General features: G+C 45.3%; 1 protein-coding gene across 7 annotated transcripts in view; it reads left to right on the top strand.

The window, feature by feature from the left end:
- The window catches only part of dip2a (disco-interacting protein 2 homolog A), a 155,671-nt gene that overhangs the window by 90,167 nt on the left and 39,803 nt on the right, over positions 1 to 25,701 (top strand). For all 7 annotated transcript variants that reach the window (XM_060040939.1, XM_060040937.1, XM_060040936.1 and 4 more), the window contains 6 exons: positions 340 to 431; positions 3,121 to 3,231; positions 17,190 to 17,313; positions 18,526 to 18,635; positions 18,958 to 19,060; positions 20,562 to 20,626. In XM_060040939.1, coding sequence (XP_059896922.1) covers positions 340 to 431; positions 3,121 to 3,231; positions 17,190 to 17,313; positions 18,526 to 18,635; positions 18,958 to 19,060; positions 20,562 to 20,626 — 605 coding nt within the window. The remainder of the gene's footprint in view (positions 1 to 339; positions 432 to 3,120; positions 3,232 to 17,189; positions 17,314 to 18,525; positions 18,636 to 18,957; positions 19,061 to 20,561; positions 20,627 to 25,701) is intronic.

Genomic DNA, 25,701 nt, shown 5'->3' with positions numbered 1-25,701 from the left:
AGGGCTTTTTACTTTGTTGTGCTCAATCTGACCCTGTATTCATAGGGGTCAGATTCGTAGGCGAACCAGCTCCTCATGCTGTCCTGAAACCAGGGCTCTCAGACAGGGTGTCGGTAAAGGTTTACACACTGTCTAGAACTGGGCACTGTAGGCACTGGAGAAAAGATGCTCTTCTGAGAGCTGCGTCTTGCCACACAAACGAGCCTCTCGTAGAACACGGCCATAACAAACAGGAAACAAGGTGAAGTCTGCCTCTTTGAGTTCCTGGTTACAAGGCTCTGGCGCAGCCTGGCAGGACGCCGGACCCCAGAGGAGTGGTAACGTCTGTTTCTCCTGCAGGTAAACTGTGGAGCCGCAGTCAGAAGCTGGCCTACAGCCTGCTGAACAAGCTGAGCAGCAGGAATGAGCCGCTGCTGCTGCCTGGGGACAGAGTGAGTCCCCCCCGTAGAGAGCCCCCGGAGACCGCCCCCCTAGAGAACCCCCCCCCCCCCCCCCCCCCTCCTAGAGAACCCTCTGACCCCCTCCTAGAGAACCCCCCACGACCCCCCCCCTCCTAGAGAACCCTCTGACCCCCTCCTAGAGAACCCCCCGCGACCCCCCCCCCTCCTAGAGAAGGCAAGGCAAAGCAACTTTATTTATATAGCACTTTTCATACACAAGGCAGACTCCAAGTGCTTCACTTATAAACATTGTCATACAATAAAATAAAATAATAGATAAGTAAAAGGAAACATATGCAAAGAAATGGGTAAAATATAAAGTTAAAAAGGCATTTTAGTATTAAAATAGAAAATAAAGGCCAAGTTAAAAAAGCTTTTTAGAAAGTGCAATGTATTTAAGATTTAGCAGAAAGCTAAAGCAAACATAAAAGTCTTCAGTCTTGTTTTAAAGGTGCTCAGAGCTGGGGCAAGTCTTAAATCCTCTAGGAGTTTATTCAAGCTATTTGTTGCATAGTAACTAAATCCTGCTTTCCCATGTTTCGTGTTTACTCTGGGGATAATTAACAGATTGGTCTCAGAGGATCTTAGTGGTCTAGAAAGCTTATGTAGGCTTATGTATGGCAGGAAGTGATTAAGTTGCTGGAGGACAACTTTCTCAATGATTTTACTTATGAAGGGTAGATTTGATATTGGTCTGTAGTTGTTAATAATAGAGGCATCTAGGCTCCGCTTTTTTAAAAGGTGTTTAATAACTGCAGTTTTCAAAGCTTTTGGGAAATTGCCTGACTGGAGAGAGTTGTTAACTATCTGCAATATGTCTACTGCTAGGCAGTCGAAAACATTCTTAAAGAGGTTGGTAGGTAAAGTATCAAGGCAACAGGTGGATGGCTTTAGTTGTGTCACAGTTTCCACAAGATTTTGAGAGTCTATATAACATTAAAGCATGCCATCCTTGCCACGTTACTTTTACCTGAACAGGGTGGTAGTCCAACATTATTGTTTGAAGTGGAGATATTGATGGCGCGTCCTTCAATTTTATCAGTATAAAAAGCTGCAAACTCATTGCATTTCTGCGTGGAATGGAGATCAGGTGGAATTTGTGTTGGGGGGTTGGTCAGTCTGTCAACAGATGCAAATAGGGTTTTTGCATTATTAGTGTTGGTTTTAATGATATTGGAGAAAAATGTTTCTCTAGCATTTTTTTTGTCTCAATTGTAGGCAACTTCATATTCACCATTATAGATATCATGGTGAATATGAAGTTTTGTTTTACGCCAGATGCGTTCAACCTTCCTGCATTCTTTTTTCTGTGCTGTTACAGAAGCAGCTTTTCTGCAGGGTGCCTTTTGCTTTCCAGAAATCGTTTTAACCTTATAAGGTGCAATGACATCTATGACTTTCAGAATTTTCTAATTAAAGTTTTCTACAAGATCATCAGCAGAACATGGGTTGAGAGGTGGTAGCAAGGAGATGGCCTTTTTAAAAAGTACATTAGAATCTTCATTGATATACCGTTTTTTGACAGTATTTGATTTTGTCTGTATGTCGGGAATAAAAGATATGTTAAAGAAAACACAAAAGTGGTCATATAAGGAAGGATCAGTCACAGAGAGATCAGAAACATTGAGGCCCTTTGTGATAACCAGGTCTAGAGTGTGCCCCTTACAATGAGTAGCCTCTTTCACATGTTGAGACAGTTCAAATGTGTCCAAAATGGTAAAAGGTTTTTTTGCACACTTGTCATTCAAATCATCAGTATGAAAATTGAAGTCACCAGTTATAACTAGACAGTCAAATTCTGTGGAGATGTTAGACAATAATTCTTCGAAGTCATCGAAAAAATTAGAGAATATGTGGGTGGCCTGTAAATAATTAAGAGGAGAACTCTGGGGGAGCATTTCAATACAGCACTAAGGTATTCGAATGATGGAAAATCACCAAATAACATCTGTTTCCCCTGAAATACATTTTTAAATACAGAGAACCCCCTGACCCCCCTCCAGAGAGCCCACTGAGACCCCCTTCTAGAGAAACCTCCCCTCCTAGAGAACCCCCTGACCCCCCGGTGGAGAACCCCCCCCTCCTAGATCCCAATGAGACCCCACTCGTCAGCTCCACCTTGGCATTGAGTCAATGCTGTTACACACAGGCCCACACACACACACTCACACTCTCGCACTGGAACTCGAACTCACACACACACTCTAGGACACTCACACACTCAGACACGTTTGGAAATAAGGATGATAAAGAAGCTAAATAAATGAGTCGGGGGCTCGACAAATTGCGACACACCAATGAGACATTAATGGGAAATTAGGCGATAGTGGAAGAACACTGACCGCTGAGGGAATTTGACCTGCAGAATGTCTGACTAACAGACCGTAATAATCAACTCAATGATTGTAGACATTGGGGTGTGTCTATGTGTGTGTTTTGTTGTGTGTGTGTGGGTGGGTGGGTGGGTGGGTGTGTGTGTGTGAGTGTGTGTGTTTGGCCGAGTAGGTGTGTGTGTGTGTGTGTGTGTGTGTGTGTGTGTGTGTGTGTGTGTGTGTGTGTGTGTGTGTGCGTGTGTGTGTGTGTGTGTGTGTGTGTGTGTGTGTGTGTGTGTGTGTGTGTGTGTGTGTGTGTTTGTGTGTGGACGTTGTGGCTAGCTGGGCTAACAGCATGCTCTCTGCAGGTGGCGCTGGTGTTCCCGAACAGCGACCCGGTGATGTTCATGGTGGCGTTCTACGGCTGTCTGCTGGCCCAGCTGGTGCCTGTGCCCATCGAGGTGCCTCTCACTCGGAAGGTAATGCATCTCATCCCCCATTGCTCTCTGTTCTTCAGCATCTGCTCAAGTCTCATATACAGTACTAGGAATGTTTGGGAAATTCATCTGGATCTGATGAACTGAACTTGAGCAGAGAAACAGTGAACCCTAGTGGAGTATGAAGTCACTGCATGATGGATTCAGATCAGAACAGGGCTCTCAATTGCTTTTCACTTTGGCAAGGCTTACACCTAGTAATACTAACAAATTAGTTATACTAATACTTAGTATTACTCATAATTCAGTCATACTAAAACAAATACTTAATGATACTCTTATTATCTATCTTACTTTTTCCTCTTCATGTTCCTGCACTAAAGAGGAGACAAAGTTCCCTTCAGAAAAAAAAACACAAGAAAAAAACTCTTCTTTTGTCCAAACAACCTGACGTGCCTTGGTCCTCCTCACTAGCACGGCCTGGGGATATTAATGTGTTATTCTGTCCTTAATGAGATTCATAGCTGTACAGAGTTGTATGATGTCCGGCAATTATTCTTATCAGAGGCCTGATGCTTTCGAAAAGCTTGGGTCTATATTTTAAGGTCTATATTATAGAGATATTTTTCTCCATCCCTCTCTTCCTCCTCTTTCTCTCACTTTTGAGCCTTTAGTTTTAATGTTTCAGTTTGGAATATCACGACGAGGCTGATTTACACACTTAATCACATGCGTGTTGTGTGTGTGTGTGAGGGCAAAGCAGATCTAGTTATATATATAACAGCTGTCTCTCTGTTGGCGAGTCGGTCTGTCAGATGTTCTGTCTGTCTGTCTCCCTGTCTGTCTCTCTAGATCAGGGGACGGCAACCTTTTCTTTGTAAAGGGCCATTTTTGTTTAGAAATGTGGTGTGGATAGCTGTCTGGGACCGCATATATATTTTTTTAATAGGCTATTTAGCTACTTTAGCAATTAAATAGCCTGTATAGGCAATTAGAGTTTATGCATTTTTAATAAAACATAGGCTACATAACAAGCAACCTTTTTTTTGGACGTTATATCTAGCAAGACATGAAGGAGGAAAGCAGGAAAAATCCACTAACAGTTTTTTTAGTTGAAACTGAGTAGGCCTAGCTCTGCAGTTTCAGTCCATGTTTGTGCAAATTAAATTAATATCATTGCATCATAGAAAACAATTGGATTTTGACTCTCCAGTTCAGTGTGAAGTAGTCCTGTTGCATTGATTCCAAGCAACGCTTGGGACCTGCATGAGCAAAAGAGAATATATGCTCAGGGTGTTTTCTACGAAAAATTACAACTTGCTATAATGAGAAATCAAACACACTCATCCAGTTTAATGGGATTTTTGTTTCTGAATTTCGGTGCAGAGCTTCTGAATATCAGGGCTGTATGATGTTGTTTTCAGCTTTTATATCTTACTCTTCTTTGGATCCATAGCTAGGCGATGTTATTAAGCTACCAGCTCAAAGGCTACAACAATCATAGTAAATTAATCCCATAAATAATAATTTCGAGTTCAAAAAAAATAAATATATGTAGAAGTATTATTATTAATAGGTGAGGGATGCATGCATACACGATATATATCTCGATATATTTTGAATCTCCTCTAGAGCACATCATAAATGCTCGATTCAACCATGTCTGGCATAATGTTACTACATGTTATAATAATTCGAGTATTCCTGAAACATAAGTCTGCATGTAGATTGCATGAAACAACATATTGTTTAAACTCATTAGTGCTTTCTATTGGAAGAATTTAGAACTTGCACATAAGAAAAGGAAAATCACAGCAAGTTAGATTTTCCAACACAGCATTTATTCAAACCGTTAATTATTTTCGAGCAAAAACAGAGCTCAAAGCCAAACAAATGTGCATTCAAAACACTGACAAGAAATAATGATCATAATACAAAATTAAATCAAAGTGCACCTTTTTTCCATCATGTTTTTTATGACTGGTTAACCAAAAGAGAGCTCAAAGCCAACAAAAAAATGCATTGAGCAACCCCTGACAAATAAATAGTAATAATAATTAACTAAATTAAAGTGCATCTTGTTTGCATTGTTCATTACAACATTAAATCCAAAAAATTGTCAAATAATATGTGAAGAAAAGAAGCTAAGGTCAGAAATGTCACTGTAAAACAAACACTTACAGGACAAGAACAATCATGTCACAGGTGTGTGGCAACATATGAAATGAGCTACAGGTTCTGTGCCAAAAACACAAGCCTATCCACAGTTTCAGACTTGAGAGATGCCTGCTGGCATGTGACAATGTTCCCACTGGTACTGAATACCCTTTCCGAAGGGGAACTGGTGGCAGGCACACATAGATACTTAATGGCCAGATTTTTAAGGTTTGGGAACATGTCTTCATGTTTCTTCCACCACTGCAGGGGATCAGACTCACTGTCAGCAGCGGCAGACTGCAGGTAGGTGGACATCTCTGTGTGTATCTGGCCTCTCTGTGATGGTGTGGCAGAGGCAGAGCACGGCGTAGCTTTTTTTAAAAAACTTCAGTTTTCTTCTTTGGTGGCTCTTCTTGAGGCTGTGAAACAGTGGCCTCAGCTGCACCCTGGTCAGACAGCATTTTCTCCATCTCAGCCATGGCTCTGAGCTTGATGTCCTCGGTCTTTTCCTCTGCAATGTATGTCGTTTTGAACCTGGGATCCATGAGAGAAGCCATGTCCAGCAACTTGTTTGTTTCAGGGTCAGCAAATTTCTCCTTAAGATAGTCCAGGATGGAGACTTTGATTGACTTTGTCAGTGGAGTGTCATCCTCCTGAACAGCCAAGATGCTGGACTCAAAGAGATGGAGCACAGGCTTGACGTGGGACACTGTGACATAGTCTTCACCTGATAAGGCATCGGTGAATTCGACTAGGGGTTTTAGAGCCCTATTAATGGATTCAAGGACTTCCAGGTCTTGCCAATGAAGAACAAGATGCCTTGTTTTTTTGTCTGAGCCCAAGATTTTGGAAACGGCACGCTCCTGCTCCAGCACCCTCTCTATCATTTTTTGTCTGGATCCCCACCTGGTAGGAGACTCGCTGATCAGCTGGTGTTCAGGAATGTTCAGCTCTTGCTGAGCTTTGGCCTGGTCTCTCCTTCTCTTCCAGCTAAAAGAGAAGCTGCTCACCACCTTTTTGCATAGGCTGACAGCACGGTCGATCCGGGGGTCTTTCATACTTCTCTCTGAGATTAAAAACAAACAAACATTTTAATGTTATAATATTTGTAAAGAAATCCATAATTCTTCAGCAACACCAAATTAATTTTTTCAAACATAATTTATAATTATCTTTTCATCTTTTGTACATTTTATACAGAAATCATTTAGATTTTAAAATGAACTCTAACTTCAAATAGTTTTCTTTCAATATACACATGAATATGCATAAATCACATACATTTTTTTATTCATTTTTTGATCCATAAAACTATTTGAAGCTCTCTTAAAGTTTTAATTAACAGTAGGCTAGTCAATTTTAACATTGCTGATAAAAAAAAATCTAAAATAAATGATGACTTTACTACCACTAGGTGGATACCAGTACTCACCAATTGACAGGTGCAGCCGGTGGCCAAAACACTGCAGTCTTGTCCAACCAATCAGGTTACAAGCTTTAACGATGTTGGCCCCGTTATCTGTGGTGATGCTGACTTGACGGGCTTGTTGCAAATTCCATGCTGCCTGTACTTCCTCCAAGCCGTGTGCCAATATCTCGCCGGTATGATCTTCCGGGAAAAAGCTTGTTTGAAGGCACGCGATCTTCAACTCCCAGTTGGCAATGTAGTGTACTGTGAAACTTAAATAAGGATCACACGTCCTGCTCGACCACAAATCGGTGGTCGACGCGTAAAAAGTCACGTCTGTGAGCGTGTGGGCCAGCTTCTCTCTCTCTGATATGTATAGCTCTGGTAGAGCTTTTTCGGCATAAAACTTGCGACCAGGCAACTCATATTTAGGGTCAAGCGTCTTAACGAGGTTTTTGAAACCAGGCTTTTCAACAACACTTATTGGGGCCATATCTTTGGCTATGTAGTGTGTGACAGCAGCAGTAATTTCTTTCCATTTCTGACTTTTTTTTTCATACGGGACTGCTTTGGAAAAGGACGCAGCCAAAGTAATTTGCTTCTTGGCTGGTTGTTTGTGTGTTGATGTCAGAGGTGGGAGTAAGTCACTCATGTGCAAGTCACAAGCAAGTCTCAAGTCATAACCTTCAAGTCTCAAGCAAGTCCCAAGTCACTGTGGTGAGAATCAAGCAAGTCACAAGTCAAGTCATTGCTCAGGTCAAGCAAGTCACAAGTCAAGTCATACAAAAATCTGATGATCTAACCCAGTTTCCACATTTAAAAATCGGTAAAGAGAGTGGTTCATAAGTTGAGTTTTATTTCAACATTAACAAAGACAATTTCTTAACAATAACAATAACTCAAACTATTCGAAACATTCCAAAACCATTATGTGAATAGTTTGAAAATGTTTTTATGATCATTACCTCCAACCTATGAACGTAATCAAATAGAACCTCTAGGTGGCTGTATACGAGAACAGTTCAAGTCAATCACTCAATCTCCCTACATGTTGTAGAATATTATTTGCAACACATGGCATCAGACATGAAAAAAAAGAATATTTCAAAAGTAATATCACATACATTACACATACTGTAGGAAGGGGAACTAGTAATACACAAGCCTGAAAGCTGGTAGCAATCTTGCTCCTCGCCTCCTCGCAACGTACATCGACTTACAATGCATTGCATTTGCACAATAATTAATTTGACAGTACTTTGTCACTGAGTTCTGAATGATGGGGTGACATTATCACCCCACCATGGCTGAACACACGTTCAACAGGTGCACTTGATGCAGGGACTGCCATAACTCTTACCTCCACCTTGAACAAAGAGGGGAGGGTGCGCCTGCTCATGGCCCAAAACTGAAGGCAGCTCTGTCCATCACAAATGTCCAGGTAGTGCAGGGGTGGGGAACCTTTTTCACATCAAGGGCCATTTAAATTTTTCCAAAGTCCTCAGAGGGCCATACCATTATGAACACATAACTAAAGATGAAAACTGCTGTGTTACTAAGCCTCATGTTTGCTGCATTTCTAGACTCACCTAATGTGATGGCTGTTTTTCTCTAGCAAGGCGTCTGATGTCAGCTGGCAGTGATGATGATGCTACTCAAAGCTGGTTTTCCAAGTTTGAGTCAGTCAGTCTTGAGCGGAAGCGAGTCTTTGCAAGAGTCAGTTTTGAAAAGAACTGTTCACAGCGATACGTTGTCCCAAACAGAGATGCAAACTTCAGGGCATGTCTCCTCAGGATGGGAAAATCCTCAGCACGAACATACAGTTTGTAAAAGTCCAGCAGAGAAAGGTTGTGGTACTTGGCTTTGAGCTCGTTGTTGTTTTGCAGATCAATTATTTCCATTTGGAGGTTGTCTGGCACATCAGACGGTTGCACATTAAATGGTGTCGCAAACACGTCGAGTTCCTTTTGTATATTTTTCACATCATGAAACCTCTCATCAAATGCCTGGATGAGTTTTGCACACTCACCAGCATATTCAGTCGTAACATCAGGCTTTTGTTCTTGTAGGGTGGGAAAGTGCACAGTGTTTCCCCTTTCCAGCTGTCCTTGCCAAAGCCTTAACTTCACTTCAAATGATTTCACATTTGAAAGCAGAGAGCTGATGAGCTGGTTGGGACCTTGCAGCTTGATGTTTAGCTCTGACAGGTGCTTGCTGATGTCCACCATGAAGGCCAGATCACGGAGGAACTTGCCATCACTGAGCTCCATGACAGATTTACCCTTCATCTCCATGAAGCGTCTGACTTCTTCCCGCAGTGTATAAAACCGTACGAGCATATTTGCACGACTCAGCCATCGCACTTCACAATGATAAACCAGATCCCGCCTCGACTACTGTAATTCCATCTTGTCTGGAATCCCAAATAAGCTACTCCACCGGCTCCAACTCATGCAGAATTCTGCAGCAAGGATTGTAACACGCTCTAAATCCACCAGCCATGTAACACCATTGCTTATCCAACTGCACTGGCTTCCAGTAGCCTACCGAATTCAATTTAAAGTCCTGCTCCTGACCTACAAGTCCCTACACAACAATACCCCCACCTACCTCTCTGAACTCCTGGAATCCTACACTCCTGCCCGCTCACTGAGATCCTCCACAGCAGGCCTACTGCATGTCCCTATGGCGAACCTCAGCACCCTGGGAGAGAGGGCTTTCAGCTACATCGCCCCCAAGTTGTGGAATTCACTGCCAGACTACATCAGACACTGTGACTCAATTACTGACTTTAAAAGCAGACTTAAAACTAATTTCTTCAAGATAGCTTATGGACTGACTGACTGACTTTTATTTTTCTTATTTTTATTTATTTCGATGAGATTATTGTAATTGTAATGAGATGATTGTTTGTGAAGCGACCTTGGGTGTCATGAAAGGCGCTTTAAATAAAATGTATTATTATTATTATTATCACCATACTCTGACTCAAGCTCGCTGAGTAACTCCTTGAACTGGCGGTTGTTCAGCCCTCTGCTTTTAATGAAGTTTATGGTGGACACAACTGTTTTCATCACATTGTTAAGCTTCAGGGAATGTGCACACAAACTCTCTTGATGTATGATACAGTGGCATACAACTAAATCACTTGGATCCAGACTCAGTCGGCTCATTTCTTTTTTGACTAAAGCAGTCAATCCTTTTTGCGTGCCAACCATTGCGGGAGCTCCGTCAGTGGCGATGCCGCTCAACTTCTCAAATGGCAGTTCAAAATTGTTCATGGCCACAATAACTTGATTGAACAAATCCTCACCTTTAGTAGTGCCATGCATGGCTTGCAAAGACAGCAACTCCTCCTTTGTTTCAAACTCAGACGTAATCCCATGCAGAAAAATGGCAAGCTGCGCTGTGTGTGTGATGTCTGTTGTCTCGTCACAGGCCAGAGAAAAATACTCAAAGTCTCTTGCAGTGTTTTTGAGTGTTTTTTCAATATCTTGCGCCATATCAGTAATCCTTTCTGAAACGGTTCTCCGGGACAAACTGACGCTTTGAAATAATTTCACTTTGTCGGGCGCGAGCAGCTCCGCGGCGGCTACGAGGCACTCCTTCACGAACTCTCCTTCAGCGTGAGGTTTCAGCTTCGTGGCTATCAGTTCACTCACCACAAAACTTGCACGCGTAAAATTCTCTCTGTCAGTCTGTGGCCGTGTGAAAGCTGCTTGTTGAGCACCCAAACTCCGACGAAGAGCGTTAATTTTATCCAAACGCATTTGTCCTTTCAACTCGTCGAGTTTAGCATGTTTCGAGCTGTAATGGCGCTCGACATTGGCCTTTTTCATCACCGCAAGCGCCTCGCCACAAACTAGGCACACTGGCTTGCCTTTCACTTCAACAAAGAAAAAGTCATTTGTCCATTTTTCCTGAAATACGCGGCATTCTGCGTCCACCTTCCTTTTCTTGACAGTCGCCATGATGCATCACTTGTCTGTGTCGGTACTTGTCATGTGTCAGTCACTCCGACCCAATGCAGTGGTACGTACATCACATGCTGTATTCACTGACCCTGACGTTGACTCGGACATAGGACTCTCTCGGAAAACTAATGACGGGCGATATATTTTTTTTCCTGATTTATTTTTGTGGGCTTATATGTGATCAATGATGTATCTGTCTGATCGTATTAGCTGTAGATGGATGGTTAAATAACGTCACAAGATCGGTCATACTGCAGGCTCTCATTTGCAAGTGCACTGATTGTGTGCCCGTCTCCGATATGCTATATACCTGGCATTTAATTCAGTTCATGTTCTTCTGAGTGCGCAAGAATGGTGCCAATTATTGTCGTGTTTGCATTGTAACGCACAACCTCTCCCTGTTATAAAATGACGTGCATCCCAACAACTTTAGCCAATGCAGGCTCCTATGTCAGTGTTGCACCACCAGTGTGTTTAAAGTGTGTGCATGTGTGTGTGTGTGTGTGTTGTCATGAAGGCTATAGATATAGATTGATTGTCTTGGCTTGCTTGCATCCATGAAATATTGGTATGTTATGGCCTAGCTGGCTACTGCATATCGAGAACAATCTGGGGATGAGGACATCCCCGAATATTGACGGGTATTTCGCACACTGCCATCTCAATATTGTTACGTGTTTTAAGCACAGGGCTTGAAGTAGCTCACGGTATTTCTCTCTCACGCGTTAGATACAATTCCCTCCCTTATGCTTCATAGTTACCATACCGAAATATGCCTACTTTAACAAATAAAGTGAGTTAAATGCGACCAAGGATTGGACTATTTCTTCAAGAAAAAACGCAACAATATATAGCCTAACATATACAAATATATCACTGTACTAGACACAAATGTATTTTCCACTAGCTAGTGGTGGTCATTACATTGTAGTGAAACTAGTAAAGACAACACAGCTTTATGTTACGGCGAAACATGGAGGCACTGCAGCTCTCGACAATGCGTTACTTTAGTTTGGTATTTCTCTTCACTGATTGGTTAGACAGCCTTCAAAGTTAGGGAAATAGAGGGAGGGGCTCGTTCTGCATACCTAATATCCGGAGTGAATCAAAAACCGTACGGACCCGTACGGAATCCGTACAGAATTCCTGCCAAACCGCACGGATTCCGTACGGTTTCCGTGCGGTTTAGCACCTTTACCGCGCCATTCTAGGGCCGGCTAGTGGCCTTCTTGGCTTTCCATACTACACACACTGGCGGTTTCTTATTGATGTAAATTTGATTGGACGCTCTGCGGTTGGGAAAATAAGATACTACTCATTAAGAAAACAACAAAACAGCAATGTTCAGGGGGGGGGGGGGGCTTAGGTAGAGGTGTTCCTGTGTTGTCTCTACAACAGAGGCAATAACGCAGCAATATGAGCAGTTCTTACTGGAGAGACTGGAGATCTCTATATGCACAGATAATATAACAGTATATTAGTCAGTCATTTGTATTAGGTTAAACAGGGATTTTATAACATTTTTGATTTAAAGGTCCCATGCAGGGCTCTACAGTGCGCCCATTTCACTCGCATTTGCGAGCGAATATTTCGGCGTGCGAACGAGAAAAACAAAACGGGAGCACGCGTGCGAGTTACTTCTCCACAGCGCACTATACTGTGCGTTCACACCAAACGCGAAGGGACGAAACGATTCCATACAAAGCAACGATTCCATTTGCAGCGCGACACTTTTGCCCGGCACGGGCGAGCGCGTTCACGTGGATTTCAGGTGGATTTGCAGCAAGCCACTTTTGCTCGATTTGAAATATTTAAACTTTGCCGCGACATTCGTGTGATGACAGCCAATCAGCGTTCAACAGCGTGGCCACTGAGTTACGTGCGTAACGTAACAGCCAATCAGTTTTCAACCGGCCAACCGTTCCCTGCAGTGCAGTCCGGGGTGAACCGCAGAATGGAGGAGAAAGTGATTGTTGCCGTTTGCGACTCCCCGAGCTCTATATAGAATAGTATATACAGGGTAGCCGCGGGGTCTTAAAAGTCTAAAAAATGTCTTAAATTTCATGTTCCTAAATTAAGGCCTTAAAAAGTCTTAAATTGCGGTACCCAAGTCTTAATTTTTTAAAGATGGTCTTAAATTTCCTACTAGGATATGTTTTCGTAGTCAACCGGACTGTAACACAAGGGGAAAATAGGGGGCGTTTTGCGTATCGGGGTTTTGCGTAACGTCAGAGAACGTCTCATTTATTGGAGTATGCGCGAACAATACTTTGGGTTTTCGCGCCGGCAATCTCAACAAACATAATCAGTCGAGAGGAGACGCCACATCATGGGGAAGCAGGGCTCTCAAGTCTCACGCATTCGGCGTGAGACACGCAATTCGACCCATGCACACGCTCACACGCCACACTTCGTATTTCTCACGCAGAGAAATTACCAGGATAGCGCCCACCAACTTGTGCCACTATTTAACAGTGGAACAGGTAGGAATCAAATGGGTTCCCCTTACGAAGGGTGACCAGACGTCCTCTTTTGCCCAGACATGCCCTCTTTTTGAGACACTTAAAAAATAAATGTGTCCGGGCGGAATTTCAAAATCGTCCGGGATTTTATTAAAGCCTCATACATGTTCACATTGAATTTGCGTTGCGTTCCTCTGGGTCGGTCACAAACTACTTAAGCTACGCCCTCCCCACCTCAGTTCTGTTCGCTTTGCATTGCTGGAAGTGAGTAGGGGGAGTGGTTAAGTAGAGCCTTCAGATTGGACGGTTTGACTTTAGAGTTACCGTCATGTTTTGTATTTTTTTTTTTGTTGCCATTATTGTTTTATAGGGACAAACATTAACAAATTTCTCCTACAGGGAGGGGATTGATAAAGTTCTATCTATTGAACAGAAAGAAACACTTGGTCATACTTTACACACTTTACCACAGCATTGGCCTACTGAATGCCACAGATATATTTTAAGCATTGGACTGAAAGTTTGATATTTAAACCAAAAATACAGCTACACTTTCACACCATCACTTTGTGTATTGTTTTTTTAATCTTTTATTATCATTTCTGGGTATATGGTCTTAAGAGACATCAGGCCTCTAGACTTTGAGTTAGGCCCTCAGTTTGGCTCTTTGATTGGTGAGTGCACACTTATCCTTTGGCACATTCATTAATGTATTGACATGAATGTTTCATATGTTCCAAAAAAACATGAATAACATATGCACGACCGCGTTTTACGACTGCTTAATGGGTGCGATGTAGGTCTTAATTTTAATTGAAGTGGTCTTAAAAAAGTCTAAAAAAAGTCTTAAATTTGGGTTGATCAAACCTGGGGAAACCCTGATATAATATAATTGTATTGTATACATAATTTCATGGCCAAAAGCTCTGTGCGCCTCCGGCTGGCCGTAGCACGGGAGGCGCTACGGGAGGGTTTAGCGGGGTTTGTTTACCTACGTTGCTATGGTTACCAGTCTTGTGTGTTCCACGGTTTATTAGGTATCTAAATCGCTGTCTAATCAATACTTCATTCACTGCCTCTTCCGTGGTCATTACAATATTATGAATAGACTGCGTGGAGAAAGTTAATGCTGTTACTGTAGTCGATAAAGTCTCCAAATTCAACCCCCGACTGGTTGAAGGATTTCGGGTGGCTAGTTTATGATGCTAAGAACATGAAAATGTTCTGTACATTTTGTTAGGAAGCCCCATCGGCAATGGCAAGCTCCTCTCTGTTTATAACGGGGAACCCTAATCTGAAACGCAATGCTGTGGTGAAACACATCGAGTCCACTAGGCATTCTCGCTGTCCCGATTTCTATATAAATCGCACCCAGCCCAATAACCCTGGTAAGGTAAAAAACAGAGGCTCAAGCCACTGATTTGGAATGTCTTTAGGTATGTCGTCACAAAGCATCTAAGCTCCTCCCAACGTCTCTGCCTGGCCCGCCCAGAGACGTTGGCCCGCCAATGAGACACGACCGTGCGAGCGCCACATGTGTGTGTGTGTGAATACACACACTGTAACGCAAGTGTTTCTTGTCGGTTCTTGACGTCTCTTGTATTTCCACAACGAGACTGTAGTGGGGGTTATCTGAGCCATGGTTGAGAAGGAATTGGGGGGAAAGGAACTTTGGCTTTGACTCGCGGAAGTACATGAACTGCGACATGCCGCCGGTTGCCGCGAGGCACCATCGCCGCGAAGCACCACCGCCCGGCAGTCTACTTCAGATTGATGTGTAAGTGGAAGAACCAGAGACGTCGCAGAAACCGACAAAGTCGTTTGTGATTCATAATATCGTCTGGAGGCGCAAACAGCTTTTGGCCGTGATAATATGTATTATATATGATATAGATATCTATGTATTATATGATATTACTGAGATATAGAGCTCCAGGACTGTAACACAAGTGTTGTACACTTCCTTGTTATTTGGATAACCGTGCTTTTGGTGTTATGGCGCATAACACGTCGGACTCTCGTCTCTGGTATTTCTACAACGAGACTCGTAGTGGGGGTTATCTCAGCCTTTGTTGAGAATGAATTGGGAGGAAGGAACTTTGGCTTTGACTCCCTCAAGAACATGAACCACGACATGGAGGAGAAAGGGATTGTTGGCGGCGAATGTCTCCCGCTTGAGCCCCGCTTCCCGCTGCCGAGGGACCACCGCCGGAGGCGGAGGTGCCTAGGCGCTGCCCGGCAACAATCCCTTTCTCCTCCTTGTCGCGGTTCAGTCTACTTCACATTGATGTGGACGTGGAAGAACCAGGAACGTCGGAGAACCCAACGCAGTCGTTTGAGATTCATAATATCGGCTCACACAGCTTTTGGCCGTGATAATATATATTATATGATATAGATATCTATGTAGGCTATATGATAATATTTAGATATAGAGCTCCAGGGCTCCCGTGTGTTCTAGAATATTTACAGAACACTCCTAATGGCTGTGTGCGCCTCGCCATTGCGATACATCCACTGTAAACAGAGCGCATGGTACCGTGTCTGCAAGCTGCTCAGGGCCACACCCCCACCCTCCTCCTTGACCCGCCTGGCTCCTCCTCATTTGCATTATAGCTACAGACACCAAAACAGCGCATTTGGGGGAAGCTCAATGTGCGACTGGCTCGGAGTGGCTGTAGCTCTGCACCACGGCTGAATTTCGGGAACGTCTTTGAATACTGTGTTAGTTGCCCACTAATACCTATATTAAAGAATACATAAAATAGCATGTCATGGGACCTTTAAGTACCCCCCACAATTGGAGCCGTGCCTGGTTCAAAGGTTTAACAAATCAACACACTTGTCTTCAATACTCTGAAAACAAAACTTCGATTACCTTTATACTTCTTCCAAATCACAGTTTTAAGTTCCATGTCGGCTTGTTTTCAGTTGGTCATATTGATTTATACGGAGTTTAGAGCACGAGTGCAGGCAGTGTTGCCAGATTGGGCAGTTTTTCTTGCTCAATTGGACGACTTTTTACGCCGTTCAGGTAGCATTGCCAGAATGGGCGGTTTTTCCCGCCCAATTGCATTACTTGAGCATTAGGCGAGTGCAACTTTATATGAGCATTAGGCGAGTACATGCAATTTCGGCTGGTTTAGCAAAAAAACTGGTTTGATTATTATAATTGTTTCTATAAACATCAATCAATACCATACCTTTCATGAGGCATATCGTTTGTGCAGTTATTGCCACTTTTACTTCAGCTACTACTACTAGTTCAGCGACTACTACTAATACTACAGCTAGTACCACTACTACTACTATCTTCCAACTTTGACAGCATTACAATTTAGCTTCCAGCTTTTGTAGCAATGTATTTCAGCACTTTGCTTCTTCAGGTAATGTAATTCAGCGTCAGTAAATTTCAGCTTCAGCTTTCAGCTTCCAGGTGCACTGTGCACTGCAATACATTTGACCTTTCAATTTTTCAGCAGTGCAGGGCAATACATTTGACCTTTCAGATTCTTGAGTTCAATTTATTTTACATTTTTTTCATTCAGCTGTCACTTTATTTGTATCCAACCATTTACTTTTTCTTAAATGGTGTGCATGTTTACATTGTTTACTCCATTTAGACTATTGACATTTTGTTCAAATCCCATCACTTGATTTAAGCCATTTAACATTTCTTTACTTCTTAAACTATGTGTCTTTATTAAAGCATATTTTCAACCTCACTTTGCACTACAGCACTCACCGCATTTTCTGCAGGAAATGCATTTTTTTGTTATTGTTATTAATTTTTTTTTTGCCAAAGGGCTGCATGCGGGCCGCGGGTTGCCAACCCCTGCTCTAGACCTACCTCGTCACGTCTCTCACTATCTCCAAACCTTGGGTCTCTCCCACCTCCTCCCTGTATTGTGTGTCCTCATGACCATGGGGGACGTTGGTCCCAGGGTGCAGCTCTGCCCACAACCGGCCTAATGCTCTCCGTCTCGTCCTCCCCTCCAGGACGCGGGCAGCCAGCAGGTGGGCTTCCTGCTGGGAAGCTGTGGTGTGACGCTGGCGCTGACCACGGACGCCTGCCAGAAGGGCCTGCCCAAATCCCAGACCGGGGAGGTGGCTGCCTTCAAAGGTACCCAGCCCCTCCAGCACACGACTGACTGGAGGCCCCTCCAGCACACGACTGACTGGAGGCCCTCTGCCCCACAGACTGACTGGAGGCCCTCTGCCCCACAGACTGACTGGAGGCCCTCTGCCCCACAGACTGACTGGAGGCCCTCTGCCCCACAGACTGACTGGAGGCCCTCTGCCCCACAGACTGACTGGAGGCCCCTCTAGCACACGACTGACTGGAGGCCCTCTGCCCCACAGACTGACTGGAGGCCCTCTGCCCCACAGACTGACTGGAGGCCCCTCTAGCACACGACTGACTGGAGGCCCTCTGCCCCACAGACTGACTGGAGGCCCTCTGCCCCACAGACTGACTGGAGGCCCTCTGCCCCACAGACTGACTGGAGGCCCTCTGCCCCACAGACTGACTGGAGGCCCTCTGCCCCACAGACTGACTGGAGGCCCTCTGCTCCACAGACTGACTGGAGGCCCTCTGCCCCACAGACTGACTGGAGGCCCTCTGCCCCACAGACTGACTGGAGGCCCTCTGCCCCACAGACTGACTGGAGGCCCCTCCAGCACACGACTGACTGGAGGCCCTCTGCACCACACACAGACTTGCTTGTTTTGCTACCATTATGTCTCTCCATGAAGGGATGTTGGTTCTATCCTTTGGGGGGCTAGGGTTAGGGGGAGTCATTAAACATTGCCTGTGAAGCCCTTTGAGACTTACTGGGATTTAGGACTGTACAAATACAATGTGATTGAATACAGTGCACTTTAGAAAGAACTATGGGAAATAGGTGTTTTATGTATAGCACTGTTTCCGTGCCCTCCGTCCTCCCTGCCGCCCCACACTGAGTTGCTCCCTGCAGTGTAGTGGTTCCAACTCACCACTGGGTGGTTATGCTCTTTTGACCTAAGTATCCCAGAATGCACTTCTTCCTGTTCCTTATTAGGTTCACAAAGGAAAAGGAATATGTAATTCATTCGTAGTGCACCGCAAGTACACTGTTTACGATGAGTCTGTCCCCTCTATTTCCTGGTGGGAGTCTGTCCTGTCGCGGAGTAATTCTCCGACCCCTCCTTTCTCCGCACCTCAGGGCGGGGCTCCGGGCAGAGTGGGTGGCCAAAGGCCCTAACAGGGACATGGCCTGGTGGTTGGATGCAGTGTGTGTCTTGGGGCAGGGGTGCTGTGGAGGTACTGAGGGGTGCGGTGTTGTCATGGTTACAGGTTGGCCCCGGTTGCTGTGGTTTGTGACAGACAGCAAGCACGTTGTGAAGCCCCCCAAGGACTGGTACCCCCCCATCCAGGAGGCCAGCAACTACATTGCCTACATCGAGGTGGGTGCGCTCTGGAGGGTGTAGGAAGGAGTGTCAGAAAAATATAACTGGGGACAGAAAGAGTCCAGCTAAGCAGCCGTGTTACAATATCTGTGATATGTGAAAGGGGATTACTTCAGATCTGAACAAAAACGTTACCATTAATATAGTCATTTTCTGGAGCTGTCCAGTCTAGTTTTGTTGTCGGTTTATCTCCCTAAATGAAGTTCTTTAAGACTCCACAAACTCGCCCCCTCCTGGAGCGTGGATGAAGCTCATGTGTTGATCATGACCTCTCTCTGAGGGCTCATGTCTTCTGCCTGCTCTGGTCGTCTCTCTCCAGTACAAGACCAGCAAGGAGGGCAGCACCATGGGCATCACCGTGACCCACGCGGCCATGCTGGCCCACTGCGAAAGCCTGACCCAGGCCTGCGGCTACGCTGAAGGTCAGCTCCTCTCTGTAACTCAGATCACATACACATACAGTCAGTGTATTCATGTTGCAACTTATCTATATCGATATATATCTGTATCGATATAGATATCGAAATATATATATATATTCATATATATATAGATTGATACATAGATTTATTCCTATAGATATATGTATTTATACCACGGTCTGGGGGAATACTCGATTCTGATTGGCTGCAGGGTGAACTACTTCACCTTACTTGCAGGCCAACGGACACTTGCTAAGTAGTTCCAGTCAAATTGTCTGTTCAGCCTTCAAAACGAGATCTGGTAAATTGTGAAAAATGCATTAAACTGTAATCAGACAACGCGGTTATATGCTATAGACCCTAGAGTATCTGTGGTATAAAGGCTGGGACGAATTTCAAATTATAAATATGTACACTTTACGTTGAAAGTATAGACCGTCGCGATTCCCATTGAAACTTATGGCGCGGTGAACGAATTTCGAATTATAAATATGTACAATGCATAACGTTAGCTCTCGGGCTCATAGCTGAGCACACTAGAATACCTCCCGTTGCCAAGTTGTAGCTAAGGTCCATCCTAATTACTGAAGAGTGAACAACGTTTCCGTTGCATAAGAACCTTACAGGAGGGTAATGGTTGTTCCAGGTATTAGTCAAACCCTCAGGTGTTACCAGGGAAACAAAGTTATGGCTTGTGAAAAACGTTATATTTGGATTGTAAAACGCATGAAAATATTAATGAATGGTCTTAATTAATTTTCTTTGGCAAGTGACCGTGGTATAAACGGAATGGACTTCGCGGACAGTCGTCCATTAATTCCTGATAATGGACACCTCGTCGGGCATTATCCCTTACACATTTAATTGTTTGATTTATGCAATGGTGAAAAATGAAAACAAAATGAATGAAAAACAGCAAAAGCCACATTCGGTATTCGGTTTTGGCTTTTGGCCAACTGTTTCAGTATATTCGGTTTCGGCCAAGAATTTTCATTTCGGTGCATCCCTAATATCTAGATACAACAATATGTATATATATTCCAATATAGAGATATATATATTCCTATAGATACATTCCTATAGATATATATATATATATATATATATATATATATATATATATATAGATAGATATATTCCTGTATGCATATAGGGATCATAGTGATGTTTCAGCGGGTGCGGGAATGGGGGGTGACCATGGAGCCATCGATGTTGAGTGAGGGGGTCTGGGTGGAGCGACTGAGGGCGTTGGGCCGATGATACAGATTTCAGATTGATTGCAGTTGAGTTTTATAATATTCTGTTGCATCCATGTCTGTAAGGCAGTAAAGAGGAGTGAAATCAGCATAGCAGGGGAAACGGAGGCTAAAAGGATGAGTGTACAACATACCTTCACAGTAATGCGTACATAAGGCCGTATAAGCTACCGCATGAAGCATTCCAGTTCTGGTGAAGTTGTTTAATGTTGTTTCTAACGGGCGGTTTCCCCATTGTGTTTCAGCGGAGACCATCACCAACGTGCTGGACTTCAAGAGGGAGGCGGGGCTGTGGCACGGGGTCCTCACGGTGAGTGGTCCTCTGCCCCCTGTCCTGACAGCCGTCTGGGCCTCTCAGCGGCAGGGAGCTGGAGCTGATACTACTGTTAGACGGGAGATGGAAGCTCTCCCTTCAGGGACTGTAGTTTACCTGGGAGACTTATGAGTGATGAAACTGTAATTCTTGGCAACTGGGGAGAAACTAATGTTAACGCGTTGATCTGTGGAAGTATAAACGCAAAGAAAATATGCACGTATAATTATATATGTACATCAAATATATACATACACATCTACTTACAGAAGTAACTGTTGTAAATGACTACAGCTATTATGTGCCTTACTGGACTTCCTGGTTTGATCTGATGCTGTGAACAGTCGTGAGGCGGAGCAGCGTCAGTCACAAGCTAGTTAATAATAATAATAATAATGACTAGAACTGCAAGCAGTTATGCAGGGGTCCAAGAAATGTGCATTTCGCCGACACAACGCGAAGCATGTGTCCAAAACGCTACCGTGAACCTGTGGATATAAAGGTTTTGATTGTGGGAGGTTCGGTGTGGGAGTTATATCCCCAAACGCATTTTCAGAACATTCCTTTGGCCAATTAGGAGATAAACAATTTCCTCGTTTATGGCGGCCCCTAATGGCAAAATTTTGTAGAAGATATACAATTTCCTCGTTTATTGCGACCCCTAATTGCGAAATTGTCCGAAATTTTTATCGAACGACATTAAGGGTAGCACCAACATGCATGTTAAATTTGGACTCGATCCGATGTGTAATTTTGGGTTTTTGGGGATTTTTGATTTTCCAAGTGTAACATAGCTAATAAACAAATATTCAAAACGCTACCGTTTCGTTTTCGAAGGTCGGATAAAAAAAAAGTTCAATAATTTCTTTGCGTGTGCGTCTGAAGATGTCGTGTGCAAAGTTTGGTGTTGATTGGTCAAGAAATGTGGGAGGAGTAGGGAAAAAGCAGTTTAGCGGTTTTCAAGATTTTGCGAAAAACAAAATTATAGACGCAAATGGGCGTGGCCTATGCCAAAAGATGCATCAGACTCCAGTGAATCTGTGTGTATAACGTTTTGGACTGTGGGAGGTTCGGTGTGGGAGTTATAGCCCCAAACGCGTATTCCTTGGTATAGCGCCACCTAGGGACCGGCAGGTCTGGATTTTGTCGTCTGCTTAGTCCGAACAGATCTGGATCTGATTGGTCATGCAATTGGCGTGTGTGCAGCATTTACGGTATGGGCTGTGGTCGCACGTTTACGGGGGTTAGAATAAAAATAATAATCGCTACAAAAACAATAGGGATCCAACCTGTTGGCTTGGACCCCTAATAATAAGCCATATTAATATAGCACTTATCATAGAAAGTGCTTCACAAGATAAAAAACAGTTAAGAGAAAAATATGTGACTTGAAATACAATGACACTAACGGTTGCCCGCTTGCCCGGGGCAAGTAAAAAAAATGTTTGGGCAAGTTGAGGTTTTTTCTGGTTGCCCGGACGGGCAAGTGGATTTTGGGTGGATGTTAATATAAAGGCTATTTATTTAAATGTTTTTAGAAACTGCAGAACGATAGTTATGTTATTATAACTCAAGTTCTATGATTGTAGGCGTAGCCGTCTAGGCTTCGCCTTATGGGCTTGTCCCGTGAAAATTCAAACAATGCACCTATCAGCGTGGGCACCGCCCACATTTCCCACGGTATCGTGTCCATATAACGCGGTGTACACCGTCGCTCATCCTCCACGCTTTTCTTTCAGCATTTGGAGGGTACAGCAGGTGGGAAACTAGATGGCTACGCCTACAATCATAGAACTAGAGTTATAATAACATAACTATCGTTCTATTTCATGTAGGCTACGCCGTCTAGGCTTCGCCTTATCGGCTAAGGTGAAGCTGCGAGCGGAGCCTGATCAATGTACTCCTGCTGGACCCCAGTCAAAACGACCTAAGTCACCAGAGCACATTGAGACTCAAAAAAGCCAAGGAATTGTAAAACACAACAGCGTAATAAAAAACGAATTCCTCCTAGATCAAGCAAGGCAATGATCAAGGGAGAAAAAAGTGAGTCTGTAAAGACTCCGGCTCTAATCCGTGCTTCATGGAACCCATGAAAAGGAAAAGAAAAACCAGAGCAACACGGTTTCCATTAGGTCCGCTACCACCGGGGGCGGAGCTACGGAATCCGGCTCTCCAATAATGGGACTCTCTCGGCCGTTTCTTATTTGAAGAAAACGGTGGGAGTACCACACTGGCAAACAAAACCACCTGACAATTGGCGAGCCAATAGAAAACCCCCCTAGCCTGTTTTTCATTTGAAAAAAGGTGGGAGAGTAAGACTGGTAATCAAGTCCAACTCGCCAGCCGGCGAGAGGAAATCCAACCACGCCGCTTTAAAGAACATGTCTATATTCTTAAGCCGTAAAAAGGGTCCCGGACTCCAGCACAGAGTTGCCGAGTGAGCCCCTGGACATGTCTAACATGTAAAAACGGACAAAGGGGCCGGGGGAAGACCAGCAAGACGCAGCCGCGCAGATGTCTTCCACCGAAACGCCCTTGAGTAGAGCCGTTGAAGCGGCCAGGCTCCGTGTGGAGTGAGCTTTAACGCCCAACGGTGGCGCCAAGCCCTGCCGAGAGTAGGCTAAGCAAACACCCTCACATACCCAGCGAGAAAACCGCTGCTTAGAGAGAGCGCGGCCCCTGCTAGCGTCGCTAGCTCCACACAAACAACTGTTGTGTGGAGCGGAACGCGGCCGAGCGATTCACGTACATAGCCAACGCCCGAACCGGGCACAGGAGATGCAACTCCGCCTCCGCCTCACTAGAATGAGGCGGGGGGTGAAAAGCCTTAAGCACAATATCCCTCGACCAAAAATAACTATTAATGTTCTTCGGGAGGAACGCAGGATTAGGTCTGAGCAATGCGAAGGAGCTGTCCTCGTTCAGCAACAAGCAACTCGGGCTGACAGACAGAGTGGTTAGCTCACCGGCCCGCTTGGCAGAAACCAAGGCCAACAAGAGCGCCGTCTTAAATGACAGGGCATCCAAAGGGGCCTGAGAAAGAGGCTCGAAAGGATCCCTGGACAATCCGCGCAACACGGTGGGGAGATCCCAGCGTGGTGTAAGCACGCGTGAAACAGGCCTAACCCGTCTAGCCCCACGCAAGAATCTCTTGACCAGTGGATGGCTGAAGATCGGTCCACCATCACAGCCTGCATGGCCAGCCGAAACGGCTGCCGCATAGACCTTGATAGTGGAGAAGGCCAAACCTTTTTCCAATAAGTTTTGCAGAAACGAAAGCACGCTTCCCACCTCGCATTGAGATGGGACAACGTGGTTCCTCTCACACCAATTAGAGAAGGCGCACCACTTCGCCGCATAGAGGGAAGAAGTAGAAGGCGCACGAGCAATCTGAATAGTGTTGATAACCGTCTCAGGCAAACCTTTGCCCTGCAGGATCAACCTCTCAGGAGCCAAACCAACAGCCGTCCCGAGACATCGGGCGGGTGGTGCACCGTCCCGTGGGCCTGTGAAAGCGCATCCGGCCTGAACGGTACTGGCCACGGCGCCGACCACAAGAGCGCGGTCAGCTCTGGAAACCACAGAGCTGAACGGTTCTCCGGGGCCACTAATATCAGGGACAGTCTCTCCTGTCTGACACGTTCCAGAAGAGGAAGGATCAGCTGGAGCGGGGGAAACGCATACAAGAGAGCCCGCGGCCAAGGTGTGTGTGCCAACGCATCTACCCCCAACGGGGGAAGATCCCGAGGGCTGACCGAGTGAGAGAGGCACGTTCCTCCCCAACCCGTCAACGAGGCGTCCGTGAAGACCACTACGTAGGACGCCACCCTGCCCAGGGGAACACCCCTGAGAAGGGCGGAGGGTCTTTTACAATATTCCAGGTCTGGGGACACCGAACGGGGAACGAGCAGCACCCTGAGCTTGTGTCGCCTGGGGTCCAACCGTTGGCGAGCAAACCAACGCTGGAGTCTGCTCATAAAAAGCAGACCCAGGGGGACCACGGGGTGGGCAGCAGCCATCAGCCCTAACAGGCGCATGGTGGACAGCGCGGTCACGTTTCTGCGAACGCGAAAGCGGGAGAGCGCCGACAGGATGGCGTCTCGCCGAGGAGGCGAAAGCATCGCACTCATGGTGGCTGAGTCTAGGCAAAGCCCCAAGTAGACTGCCGTCTGGGGAGCGGGGAGCTCTTCTCCCAGTTGATGGCAAAACTCAGGAAGGAGAGATGGTTTATCACCAACATGGTGTCCCTTCTCGCGGTCTCTTCTGAGTTGCTCAGAATAAGCAGGTCGTCTAGGTAGAAGAGAATCCTCTTTCCCTGACGCCTGAGCGGTTCCAACGCCGTCTCCACACACTTCGCGAAGGTGCGTGGAGCCAGGGAATAGCCGAACGGCAGACACTGGTACTCGTACGCCATCCCCATAAAGGCAAAGCGGAGAAACTTCCTGTGCGCCTGCCGAACAGGGACGTGGAAGTAAGCATCCTTGAGATCCAGGGATGTGAACCAATCGCCCTCTCTCACACACCGGAACAACGCTCCGACAGTGAGCATTCTGAACTTCCTCGTGGCAACGAATCTGTTGAACACGCGAAGATCCAGAATAGGTCTCTTTTCCCCTGACTTCTTGGAAACCAGGAAATAGCGGGAATAAAAACCCTAGGTGAGACTCGTGTGGGGGAACGACAGTGATGGCCCCCTTTACCAAGAGACGTGCCACCTCTGCTGCCAGAGCCGTGCTCGCAGCCGGGTCCCGTAGTGTGGTCTCCACCAACCCCATAAAGGGTGAGGGACGACGCTTGAACTGTATGGGATGGCCCCATCTCAACGTGGTGTCCAACCACGATGGCAGAACGCACCGCTCTTGCCAACACACATAGCGGTCGGAGAGAGGGCGAGCCGACAGCTGAGGAAGACCGCCCAGGAATAACCCGTATTCCTCTGCCCCTACCGCCTCCACACTGCGTGTGAACCAAGGGGGGCTTCCCATGAAAGGGAGGAGGCTCAGCGAGCGTAGGAGACGTACCAGAACCAGCCGCTGTAAAAACAACGAGCTGTCTAGACGTCGCGCTCGTGC

Source organism: Gadus macrocephalus, chromosome 20, assembly GCF_031168955.1.
Source record: "Gadus macrocephalus chromosome 20, ASM3116895v1".
NCBI lineage: Eukaryota > Metazoa > Chordata > Actinopteri > Gadiformes > Gadidae > Gadus > Gadus macrocephalus.
Note: the sequence above shows the minus strand (reverse complement) of the source record. Positions and strands in the feature narration are given on the sequence as shown.